Genomic DNA, 13,310 nt, shown 5'->3' with positions numbered 1-13,310 from the left:
AGGGAGAACTATGCAGCCCTGCCCTGTGTGTACAAAAACAGAAAGACGCCCTCTGCATTCCGAGTGTCTTTTAGTTTCGTTTCTCTCTTCTTCCTCTGTCAGTCATGGCGTCTGCTGATCTGAGAGAGGAGCTGGACTGCTCCATCTGTCTGACCACTTATACAGATCCTGTAATGCTGAGATGTGGACACAACTTCTGCCGGGTCTGTATTGATCGTGTGCTGGATACACAGGACGGGTCTGGAGGTTATTCCTGTCCTGAATGTAGAGAAGAGTTTCAGGAGAGGCCGGCACTGATGAGGAACTTAGCTCTGCGGAAGATAATGGAGAATTTACTGACTACTCAACCAACACCGAGAGAAACCGGGATCCTCTGCTCTTACTGTGTGGACTCTCCTGTACCTGCTGTGAGGTCCTGTCTGCATTGTGAGGCTTCTCTGTGTGATAAACACCTGAAAGTCCACAGCAAGTCACCAGAACACGTCTTATCTGACCCCAGCACTTCCCTGGAGAACCGGAAATGTTCTGTCCATAAGAAGATCCTGGAATATTACTGCACTGAGGATGCTACATGTATCTGTGTGTCCTGCAGGCTGGATGGAGAACATCAGGGACACCAGGTGGAGATGCTGGATGAGGCCTCTAAGAAGAAGAAGAAGAAACTTGGAAATGTTCTCCAGAAACTGATGACAAAGAGAAATAAGATTGAAGGAAAAGTCCAGAGTCTGGAGGAGAGCAGGAGAAAAGCTCAAGAAAAAGCATCTGCAGAAGTCAAGATAGTCACTGCCCTGTTTAAAGACATGAGGAGGCAGATGGAAAGCCTGGAGGACAGGTTCCTGAGTTATATTTTTGAGCAGGAGCAGGAAGAGTCCCTCTCACTGTCTGCTCTGATCCAGAAGCTGGAGATACAGAAGGACGAGCTGTCCAGGAAGATGAGGCACATTGAGGAGCTGTGTAACAGGACTGATCCACTGACTGTGTTACAGGAACCAGACACAGGTGACTTGTGTGATCCTGAGGAGGGGGGAGGTGATGAGGACACAGGGGGACATGATGGACAGCTCTGTGATATTGATCTTTGTCATATATTTGACACAATACGCTCAGAGTTACTGGACATTGTGGATAAGACCAAGTCAAGTCTTGATCTAGGATCAGGCAAACAGAAAAGCGTAACAGAGGAGAGAAACCATGAAGGATGTGTTTTCCGAGCAGATCATTTAGATATCACATATTATCCAAGCGTCCCTGAGTCACCTATGGACCCACGGACTGGTTTGAAAGCTTCTGTGTTTAGTCCTACCATGTATGTGCCTGCTGAGCCTATAACTGTGAAAAAGGACAATGATGCCTCTCGTGTAAAAGATCCTGACACAGTAACGCCTCTGTTTCTACCCCCTAAATGTAGAGCATCTCCTGCTTCTATGAAGAAGGACAATAATGCCACTGGTAGAAAAAGTCCTGATCTTGTATATCCTTGGTTTCCAATCCCTAAATTGAAGCCATTTCCTGTGCCTACATCTATGAAGAAGGACAACGTTGCTTCTGGTAGAAAAAGTTCAGAAGTTGTAAACCCTCAGTTAAACCTCCATGAATTCAAACCAATTAAAATCAGACGACGTCCCAGGCCTATAAATGCAAAGAATGACAATGTGGACGGTGGGGAAGAGGACATTCGATTTACTGACGTTCTCCATAAGTGAAGAGTCTTCTTAGAAGGCTTTCGGAGATTTAAAGGGCCAGTGCACCAATAATTGCCGTCGGCTGGCTGCCAATTCTGATGAAGTCTCAGCCTCTTCCGTCTTCCCTGACGGATCTTTGCGCTATATGCCTCAGAGAAAGCTGTGACCTGTTCCTGTGTATTGACTTCCCGTTGTGACCCCGGACCTGTTCCGATTTCGCTCCTCCGCTGCCAGCCCTGACCTCCTGCTCCGTCTCTGACTCCGAACCTTTGCTGCCGGTCCCTGACCATGAGATTGCTTGTCTTGGCTACCACCACGGACAAGTCGCTTCTGTGGAACAACCTCGTGGTACCCTGGCGCAGCAAGTCCAACCGCTTTGCGGCTGGTTCTGGTGAAGACCGGGCGCCACTTAGATTCCGGTTCCAGCTGTCGGCTTATGTCATCGTCCTCGGAGGTCCAGGGGGTTCACTACGCCAGAATCCTGACAATAGGATCTAGCTTTACCGACACCACAAGTTATGTTCTCATATTTCATGCTTTCATTCATATGAAGTGAACAGATTACATAAATTTTAATTTAGACAAGTTATGTGTAAGTCGCCTCTGAAAATGCAGAGAACTTGAACCTACCAGAGCCCTTCTACTCAGATCTAATATAATGATAATGTTTTTTTACATTCTGTTCCACCCATATTGCACATATCCCCAACTTTTAGAGAAAATTCCGTTTTTATCGTTATGTAAATTAGCTTCTGGGTGCACCAGGGGCGGAGCCATTCCTGCTTGTGCACCTGTACTCTCCATTCTGCACTGTCTATTCTGTCTTTGTGCTGTCACATATATAACCATGGTCATTTCTTGTAGAAAAAAGGGAAAAAATGAAGAAATCGAGTGCCCCAGCAGACAAAGCCCCTCCCCCTAGATGTGCCGAGAACCTTCTTACATCAAAATAAAAAACGGAATTTTCTCTTAAATGAAAGATCATTGTGAAACAACTATGGATTTTTTGTGATCTGACTTGCGTCGCTTTATATGGTTATAACTTTTGAACACTGTTACTTATCAAAGCGATTCTGAGATTGATCTTTCCCCACATGTTGTACTTCATTTTAGTGCTAAAAAAAAAAAAGAAAAAAACATTGCTATGCAGATCGCTATGGGGTTAAAAGAGTTTGCCCATGAAAAAAAGTTCTCAAATTATTATCACCTAACGATGTTCGCACAATAAAGATTATATTTACCACCTTACTTTACAATGTTGCTCAGTTTTATTGCTGTTTTAGCTCCTATCACTCAGTGTATGGGGACTCTTTAAGCAGACACTTCATGATCCCTCTGTGCTATGAGATGCTGTGTGCTGATAATGTGCTTAGATTATCAGGGTACAGGGTTATATACACATCATTTAGCTTCTGAACATTGTACTAGTATCTGACACCTAGAAAGAGAGATGATGAGATCCATGAGATGGATATAACACACAATGGCACTCTGCTCTGCTACATGCCGCCTTCCCCTGCTGTAAAGATCTTATCTGTAGCTTGTAGAGCAAGTCTAAATTCACACTACCGTTCCTTCTCTCTGTTCCTTCCCTCTGTTAAAAAAGTGAAGAATGGAGATTTAAAAAAATCCCATTGACTGCAATGTAAATTTTATGTCATCCGTTATGTTCTGGTAAAAAAGGGATCTGTTATCCATGTGGTTTTTTTTTTCAAATGGAAAAAAAAGTCTTGCAGCCTCTGACCTTTTTCCGTCCAAAAAACCGCATAACGGATGACATAAAATTTATATTGATGTCAATAGGTTTTTAAAGTAATATTTTTATAAACCCCCATTCTTTACATTTCTAACAGAGCTAAGGAATGGAGGGAAGGAGCATTAGTCTCAAATGATCCCAAGTCTGTGCACGCTGCTGCTTGCCGGCAGGAAGTGTCTGTGTGTCTATGTGTGAGCTCGTCTTGTAATGAAGGGCGGAGGGGCAGAGGACACTGCAGCGTGCAGACAGGAGAAGCTATTCATGAGAAGAATCCCCCCCCCCAACCATAAAAATTGGAAGATTTACTTCCAACTAAATTTGAATACACCAGGACTGATAGAGACAGGTTGGAATTTTTAGGATGTCATGAAACATGTGATGCAGGAGGGGTTGGTTACAGTCATTATTTATGTGTTGATTCCCCAATTAGACCTTCCTTCCATTCTTTCCCAAAGGTTCCCCAGCCAATATCCCACCTCCCCGATGGCCTGATTTATGGCAGGGATAGGAGGACTATGTGAACGTTTGGGATAATGGCTATATTCCTACTTGCAAACCCAAGCAACCCAAATACCTTTTTCAAAGGTAAAACACCAGAATAATGGAACCCAAAGACAATTCTGGCTCGAATTTCCTGGTGGCCATAAGTGTGGCCACAGATGGTGCAGAGTAAGTTCCTTTTTGGAGCCTCCATATTTACTTCTTATGTCATGGACAGATCCCAGAATATTTATCGGTAGTCCTATCTGAACTGTTCAGTGGACATAACAGGAGGGGAGTAGCTGGAGAACTTGGGATGTCGTCACTCTGTAACCCACCGTACCACGTGACGTGGTCATTCTTATGCTCTGTCATCACCTGGACAATACATAAAGTCCTGCCCTTAAAGAATATAGAATTACTTCCATGGCATAATTCCATGATTGTTTTCCACATTAGGATCCAGGGTGTTGCTTAGGCCCCGTTCACACACCAAGTCTTGGGATGTAGATCTGGCCACAATGACGCATGACTATGGCGCATGCTCCATCTTTCCCTGTATGTACCATGCCTCGCTAAGGAGAGGGAATGGGTGAGCTCATCCCTCCACCTCTACAGCTACTATGCTCCGATCCCGGCCTGGACGTAGAACGCGTTGGTATGACAGTAGCCTTAGGATACGGCAGGCAAAACCGTTCACAGTAGAGTTCCTATTATCGGAAAATGTGTTGCCTACTTCTCACTTTGAGAGGCCCTGACGTACAGCCCATATATTGAACTCGGTACATGATACCTAAAAGACCGAATGAGACGAGGAACAGCTCAGATAAGACTAAATATTCTAGGATCTGTCCATGACATAAGAAGTGAATGAGGAGGCAGTCTCCAAAAAGGAGCTTTACTCTGCACCGTATGTGGCCACCAGGAAACCAGAGCCAGGATTGTCTTTGGGTTCCATTATTCCGGCTGGAGAAGAGACTGGGGGACAGTTGGGATCTGAAGGTGGTGGCTTTTATCAACTGCAAATCCAGTTCCAACACTAACCACCACTTGGAGTAATGCATCCTAGGATAAGGATGAGTTTTACTTCATCCTAATGTTGACTAGAAGGAGAAGGTCATAGAAGGAGAAGGTCATAGAAGGAGAAGATCATAGAAGGAGAAGGTCATAGAAGGAGAAGGTCATAGGATTGTGAGTAGATGATCCTCACATGGTATTGGTGTTCTGTAAGAGGGATTGTCTCGGACAGTTGACGACTCATGATCAAACTTCCCATCTTCCGAATAGTTCCTCTTCATCCGGCTCATTCCACCATATGGTATATTATGGAGGACATGTTGGAAGAAGCCAAGAGGATGGGGCACGTTTACTTACCCGGTCTAGTTGTTATCCCGCGGTGCGTTGTCCGACGAGGATTCGGGTCTGCCGGGATTCACTAAGGTCCGTGCGCCCGATATCCACCAGGTGTCGCTGCTGCCCCGAGGTCCGCCGGAGTTCACCATCTTCGTCCCGGTGCAAGTAAGTGCTGATCTTGCGACACAAATTCTTTTTTAAATTTCCACGGTTTTTCCGAATCCGGCGGGTAGTCCGACGGCCAGGCCCCCCCCCATTTCTGTTGCGTGAAATCCGATTGCGCGTACCAAAAACCCGAGGCAATTCGGCACAAATCGGAAATCGTCGGGAAGTCTGCACTTATATATTTCAGAGAGGTTCATCAGGGCAAATCAGTCCACCATGTCTGGAAAGGTACTGAAAGGGTCGAAGACCAAAAACTCGAAGAGATCATAAAAAGCTTCTACTCAATTCTTTTGGATATTTCTATGGAATACGAGACACCCACAAGGAATAAAATTATGGCCTGATCTTATATTGAGGAGATAAATCTGGGTCCTATGGTCATTATGTTTATAGTTGGACTACATACTTGTAATTGTTCCAGTTTTGTCTCATGACATGTTTTTATCACCTAGTCATTCCTGTTTATATCCTGGTTGACCTGGGTTTTGTTATAAAGCTGCCCTTGTTAAGCCTTGAATAAAAGGCTTAAACAATTATGCAAATGAACCTCAGGGGCTCCACACTCCATTAAAAGCTATGGAGCCCCTTATGCAAATGAGCATCATTTTAAAATCCTTTTTTTGTAAAAACCAGGGAAAGGGAAGCTAAAAGAAGAGCGGATACTGCCAGAGGGGGCACACACCAGTATGACTGTGTGCTTGGTTTACAGTCCTTCATCCTGGTGGTAGTTTTCCTTTAACTAACATAGACATTGCAGAAAATAGGGCAAGGGGGAAGGTTAGGTGTAAAGTTACATGCCGGTCCCTAGGGCTACTGCTGTTGCTGTCATGTCATGAAATGGTTGCTGTCATCAGTGTTTACTATCCTAGAGTAAAGTACCGAGAGACAGCGGAGATAAGGTGGTATAAGCCCCTGCATAGATCATAGTTTACTTTTGTAAGGATATCCGGAACAGTTACCTCAGTCAGTCCCATAGAAGTGAATGAAGCGGTGGCTGAGGATGCATGTCATTCCCTCTACATTGGGTAGTCAAAACCCCAGTTCATCTGACCACTGAGGTTCACTTTGGTCAGACCCCAGTAATCAGAGGCTTACAATGGATCCTGTTGTCCCAAATTTGATAGTAGAGAGGGGTCAAAATATTGGCAGGCTTACGACAGCAGGCTGGCAATAACGACTTCCTTTGAAGCTAGCAAGACTGTAGATTGGCTGGCTGCAGCTGTAGCGAATGCCATTGGCTTGCAGGAACATCATCGTGGACCAGTGGTCAGCTTTGCCTATGGGGCCAGATTGGTTCTGCTGCATTGGCAGCACAACAACGATCAGTCACCTGAGTGAAGTTGGCCCCCCCCCCCAACTTGTTCAAATCAAACAAAATTGGTGTCAAATGTTTGTGCTACGTTTGTGCTGGTTTGTGCAGCAGAAATTTTCGTTTGTGCCGCTATCGTTTTTAAGATATTAATGAAAGTTTCCAGAGGTCATCAGAGGTCAACCAGCCCTCCCACATTGCCCAAACCAAACCAAACTGGTGCTGAAAAATTCTGCTACGTTTGTGCTGGCTTGTGCTGCTCAAATTTTTGTTTGTGCTGCTTTTGTTTTGAATAAATGAACAAAAAATGAAAGTTCAAAAGTTCAAGCAGCCCCCCCCCCCAAATTAACCGAATCAAACAAAACTGGTGTCAAACGTTAGTGCTACGTTTGTGCTGGTTTGTGCAGCAAAAATTTTCGTTGGTGCCGCTATCATTTTTACGGTATGTTCAGGTGTTTACATAGGTTAAAGGTGTTTAGGATGAACTGGTAAAAAACAAACTTAGTGACACTTCCCTGGTTTGATCACCAGGGGGAGCTAGCAAACACATTGTACTTTGGAAGAAATGAACTCTGATGACCTCTGGAAAAAAGTATGAATATATTAAAAATGATAGCAGCACAAATGAAAATTTTTGCTGCACAAACCAGCACAAAGGTAGCACTAACGTTTGACACCAGTTTTGTTCGATTTGGTTAATGTGGGGGGGCTGCTTGAACTTTTGACCTTTCATTTTTAGTTCATAAATTCAAAACAAAAGCAGCAGAAACAAAAATTTGAGCAGCACAAACCAGCACAAACGTAGCAGAATTGTTAGGCACCAGTTTTGTTTGGTTTGGACAGTGTGGGGGGGCTGGTTGACCTCTAATGACCTCTGGAAACTCTCATTAATATCTTAAAAACAATAGCTGCACAAACAAAAATTTTTGCCGCACAAACCAGCACAAACGTAGCACAAACGTTTGACACCAATTTTGTTTGATTTGAACAAGGTGGGGGGGGGGGGGGCAACTTCACTCAGGTCGATCAGTCTGCTAGCACTGACTCAGGAGTTAGATACTAAAGGACCGACACTTTATCACAAGACAATGACACAGAAGTCCAGACAGAGAGTATAATCTCTCTGTTCTAGAAAGTTCTGAGGTGCCAGCCAATCAGCCAATATATTTTAGTGTAAACTGAAACTTTAACCCTTTCCAGTTACATACAGTCATATAAAATACATTCAAATATAATCATGAACTGTAGTGTCCTATTTCTAGTGTGGTCTAGTGTGGTTGCAATTAAAGGCATCCTTGAATAGGAAAAGGGCATCATTACTTGAGTATCTGAGTTGGTTAAGCCATTTGGGGTGATCAGTCCCACTGGGTCCCTTGAGTGAGAATTTCATGGACCAGATTTTGTAATTTCCCAAATCTGGGTCTTTATGTTATAAAAATTTCCTAAAAACCAAACCCGCCAAACTTCTCACGTAGTCTCTCACTTATTTACTGAAGTAAGTGGTAGATTACAATCATCTATGATGCTAGGGTGTCCCACACCGCAATCCCGAACACAGGCAGGGGCTCCTTGCATCTTTTATGACTATGATAGCTTTCAAGGTGTATCATTCAGAAGTTATGGATGACATATGGTCTGTATTTTACAGATTAAACTTGGGCAATTGAACCCGGACAATATGGAGGGATTTCCATGGAATTATAGGCATTGTTAGTTTAGTTAAGTTCTGAGGGAAAGAGTTTTCCCTCCAAAAGTTTGTTATCTTGTCTTGATTCCTGTCAGAGTAGTAGCAGTGTCTGATTGGTGGAAATACTGACCTATCAGCAGCTGTCACTGGGTATACTCATCTTCTGTTCCTGGTGATGGTTTCTGATTGGTGAAAATAGTTAGCCTATCGGTGAAGTCTCTGGGGAAGAATTCTTTCTTGTCTTTGTGCGACAATAGCTAATTGGAGGACAGTGGGTCAGGTGACTTAGGAAAAAGAGCATAAATAGAGGGACATCTTACCTCATCACAGCTGGAAGTCTGGACTTTTGGTGAAAGTGCTCTCACTGTTGTTATTATATGTTTTCTTATATTTTAGCCCAGGTTACTTCATATACAAAGTGAATTTCTGCTTTTATTGTATGATATTCAGTATAAGAGGAGCCATTAAAGTCAGCCATGGTGTCTGCTGAGGCTGAGATTGCTCTGCCCCATCGATCCAATCACTTTATGGTCCTGTAATGCTGAGATGTGAACACAACCTTTGCCGGATCTGTATTGTATACGTGCTCTTCAGCCCTGCCTTGCGGATACAAATTAAAAAAAAAACCCTGCCATATAATTTCTTAGCGTCTTTTATAAGAATCGTAGTTTTATTTCCTTCTTCTTCCTCTGTCAGTCATGGCGTCTGCTGACCTGAGAGAGGAGCTGGACTGCTCCATCTGTCTGACCACTTATACAGATCCTGTAATGCTGAGATGTGGACACAACTTCTGCCGGGTCTGTATTGATCGTGTGCTGAATACACAGGACGGATCTGGAGGTTATTCCTGCCCTGAATGTAGAGAAGAGTTTCAGGAGCGGCCGGCACTGATGAGGAACTTAGCTCTGCGGAAGATAATGGAGAATTTACTGACTACTCAACCAACACAGAGAGAAACCGGGATCTTCTGCTCCTACTGTGTGGACTCTCCTGTACCTGCTGTGATGTCCTGTCTACATTGTGAGGCTTCTCTGTGTGATAAACACCTGAAAGTCCACAGCAAGTCACCAGAACACGTCTTATCTGACCCCAGCACTTCCCTGGAGAACAGGAAATGTTCTGTCCATAAGAAGATCCTGGAATATTACTGCACGGAGGATAGTTCATGTATCTGTGTGTCCTGCAGACTGGATGGAGAACATCACAAACATAAAATTGAGTCACTGGATGAGGCCTCTATAAAGAAGAAGAAGAAACTGAGAAATGTTTTCCAGAAACTGATCACAAAGAGAGAAGAGACTGAGGGAAGAGTCCAGAGTCTGGAGGAGAGCAGGAGAAAAGCCTAAGAAAAAGCATCTGGAGAAGCTGAGAGAGTCACTGCCCTGTTTATAGACATCAGGAGACGACTGGACGACCTGGAGAAGAGGGTCCTGAGTGACATCTCCAGGCAGGAGAAGGAAGAGTCCCTCTCACTGTCTGCTCTGATCCAGAAGCTGGAGATACAGAAGGACGAGCTGTCCAGGAAGATGAGGCACATTGAGGAGCTGTGTAACATGACTGATCCACTGACTGTGTTACAGGAACCAGACACAGGTGACTTGTGTGATCCTGAGGAGGAGGGAGGTGATGAGGACAGCAAGGAAGATGGTGGACAGCTCAGTGATATTGACCTGTGTCATATATCAGATAAAGTACCCACTTATCCTCTGCATATAGCAAAATCAATTTTTGGTTTATTGTCCAACAAACAGAAAAGGGTAACAGACCAAAGAACTCTTGAAAGACGTGTTTTCCAACCAAATAATTCAAAAAGCAAAAAATTGCCAGGGTTCCCCGAGTCACCTATGAATTTCTGTGACCCTGGATTTCAATCCTCTGCCTCAAATGTAAAGGTGAAGGAACACAATGTTACCCCTGATATGAAAGCTTCCATGTATAACTTTAGGTCCCCCATATTTGTGCCTTCTAAAACTACAACTGTGAAGAAGGACGTTGATACCTCTTGGCAGAAAGGTCCTTATTTTCAAATGCCTAAATATACGTTCCCTAAATTGGAAGTGTTTCCTGTATCTACATGTGTGAAGAAGAACGATGTTACCCCTACAAGGAAAGGACAGAAGTTTGTAACGCCTGGTCTTATATTCTCTGGATTTGAAGCGGCTCCCGCATCTACGACTGTGAAGAACGGCTTCGGTAAGAAAGATCCTATGTGTATGCCTAAATTTTATCTCCCTAAGTTCACGCCATCTATTGACTCTATAAATGCAAAGAATGAAGATGTTCTCACTCATGAAGAAGATTCCAACGTATTAGATGATATTTTCTATTTCTGATGTGTCTCCAAAAAGTAGACCAGTTGTGTGGGTTCCCCTCCCAAAAAGAGATCCCACTTAACAGAACCCAATTGTATCTATTAAGAGTTGATTGATAATGATTATGTTTTTTGCTATGGAATTTTTTCACTACTACATTCTACCTATTTATATTGGACCCTCCCCCAACTTATAGGTGGTCCACTGGTTCCTTACTCCAAGCATTGTTTGGTTCACTTTATCAGTTTTCCAGACACACCTTTCCTGTTTCTCAGAGATCTGTCATTTTGGAGAAATTTTTTTTATCTTTATGCAAATTTGCTTCTCTGTGCACCAGGGGCAGGGGCATTCCTTCTTGTTTCCTCCATTCGGCACTGCCTAGCATGTCCCAGTTACACAACAGGAGACAAAGCCCCACCCCAGGTTTACATAAAGACAAAAACTGACTTTTCTCTTATATGACATTTCGGCATGTCCTGAAATCTTTTATGGTATCCTACACAACGAAGGTTTCTACTGTTGGGACGGTTCGGGAGCAGGTATTCTGCTTTTTATAGCCTCAAGACCAGAATTACTGTACAGATAGTCACCACTTGGTATTACTGCGACCCTGGTCACTCACAGGTGCTCCTCCAGACCTCTCAGGGGCTCCTTCAGACCTCTCATGGCCTCCTTCAGATAATGTCCTGATGCCGGAGAAGGTGGCTCCATGTATAATAGCACCAGAAGTTACTTCTCTTTTACTGAGAAGTTATTTTCTTCTGTCAAATCACTGACGTAATGTGTTGTTGTAAAGTGCAATGTGTGGTTCCACGTGATTGTGCTTCAATTCAATAATAAAATAATTTTTTTGCAATCGTGTCTCTGATGGTTATCAGCAGGGAAGTGGGGAATAGGGTGAGTAGCGTTTGAGGCAATCGGACACAAACAAATGACAACCCCTTTAAGATCACATAAATATTTGGAAGATATACCAAGTGGAGTGTGGTTGGGAGGAGGGTATCAACCAAGTCTTCAATAGTGGAATAGTCTCTGAGCAGGTGATGGACCAACCTGTGGTAGTCCTTGATGGACATCCTCTTCCAGTTCATGATCCGGCAGTCCCTGGCTAGTCTTGCCTACTAAACACAGTAGATGAGATTTATTTTTATCAATATCATGGTTTTGTATATTCAAATGGTTCAAATAGATTAAGTCAAGAACAAATGCAACTACAAAAGACACAAAAACTACACTGATCAGGAAGGAGGACCCTGCCTGTGAGGGCTCATAATCTCTATGAGAGGGTGAATGGAGACGCGAGGTGCAGGACCATAGAAGTAAGGTTGTCAGGATCGGTGGTAGTGGATCCTCTGTACCACCGCGGACAATGACGTAAGCCGACACTTGGGACCGGAGTCTAAGTGGCACCCGGTTATCACCAGAGCCCGCCACAAAGCCGGTTGGACTGGTTGCGGCGTGGTACCACCAGGTCGTTTCACAGGTGCGACTTTGTCCTTGGTGGCGGCCAAGCCGTAGTGCAGAGACGGCTGTTTAAGGCAAACTCATAGTCAAGGACAGGCAGGAGGTCGAGGCAGGCAGCACGGGATCAGAGTCGGGATGTAGCTCTAGGTCAGGACAGGCAGAACGGGATCGGAGTCAGGAACAGAATCGAGGTCACAGCGGGAATTATATGTGGCACAGCATTGGCTGATTAGGTCAGAGATATATGGAGGGGACAGGCTGTGGACGACTTTGCATGTCATGGTTAGTATTTTAGATTGAATTTGCTGCGCAATGGTTAACCAGTGGAGAGACTGGCAGAGAGGATCAGCGAGGAGATACACGGATTAGCCGGGCAGCAGAGTTATGGGTAGATTGGAAGGGCATTAGAGTTAGCTTGGAGACCACAGAGAAGAATGTTGCAGTAGTCCAAGTGGGAGATGATGGAGACTAGTAATTTTGTAGACTCTGGATTGAGGAAGGGTCGGATGCGAGAAAAATGTTCTTGAGATGGAGGTGGCAGGTCGTAGCAGGGCCTAAAAGAGTGGATATTTGTTACCTAGAAGAGTAAGAAACTATGAATTGTGGGTGATAGATCTGTTGGTAGGGATGAGGAAAGAATTTCTGTTTTGTTCATATTAAGTTAGAACGAGAGAAAAGAAGACTGAGGATATGGCTGGAATAGTGGCTAGAAGAGAGGTGTATATAATATCGTGAAGAACATTAACTCTAACTCTAAAACAATATAATAGTCAGATACTGTAAATATATGATAATACCTGATGATAAGACTAGATACATTTCATGTATAAGTTTCAGGGGGAGTTGATACCACCTTATATTCCTTGTTATGATTATTATTATTCTGACAGTTATGACATTTTATGATGCGTTTTTGCCTTTCTGCTCTACCAGGACATCCCCCTACTTAGAGTCTACTAACCTGTAACCCAAGTCTAGCTCCCATTATACTGATAGCCCTAAGGGATGTATACTACTGTCCCCTGGGGTCCCTGCAGTTGTGGACCCTCTGATGCTGCCCACATCTACAAGTAGTTATTTGCTTCTATCATAACAATAATAT

The 13,310-nt window shown here is 43.9% G+C and overlaps 1 protein-coding gene across 1 annotated transcript; it reads left to right on the top strand.

Annotated features, from left to right (window-relative positions):
* LOC140126064 (E3 ubiquitin/ISG15 ligase TRIM25-like) lies at positions 1–2,918 on the top strand. The gene has a single exon (XM_072145146.1). The coding sequence runs from the start codon at positions 105–107 to the stop codon at positions 1,701–1,703; it is 1,599 nt and encodes a 532-aa protein (XP_072001247.1). The 5' UTR covers positions 1–104; the 3' UTR covers positions 1,704–2,918.
* Positions 2,919–13,310: the final 10,392 nt, after the last annotated feature.

The sequence above is a fragment of the Engystomops pustulosus genome, chromosome 4 (assembly GCF_040894005.1).
Source record: "Engystomops pustulosus chromosome 4, aEngPut4.maternal, whole genome shotgun sequence".
In the NCBI taxonomy this organism is placed as follows: Eukaryota; Metazoa; Chordata; class Amphibia; order Anura; family Leptodactylidae; genus Engystomops; species Engystomops pustulosus.
This window is presented reverse-complemented; position numbering and strand designations above follow the sequence as displayed.

Coding starts and splice junctions, on each gene's coding strand:
- LOC140126064 (XM_072145146.1), top strand. CDS start 105: ATGGCGTCTGCTGATCTGAGAGAGGAGCTGGACTGCTCCATCTGTCTG.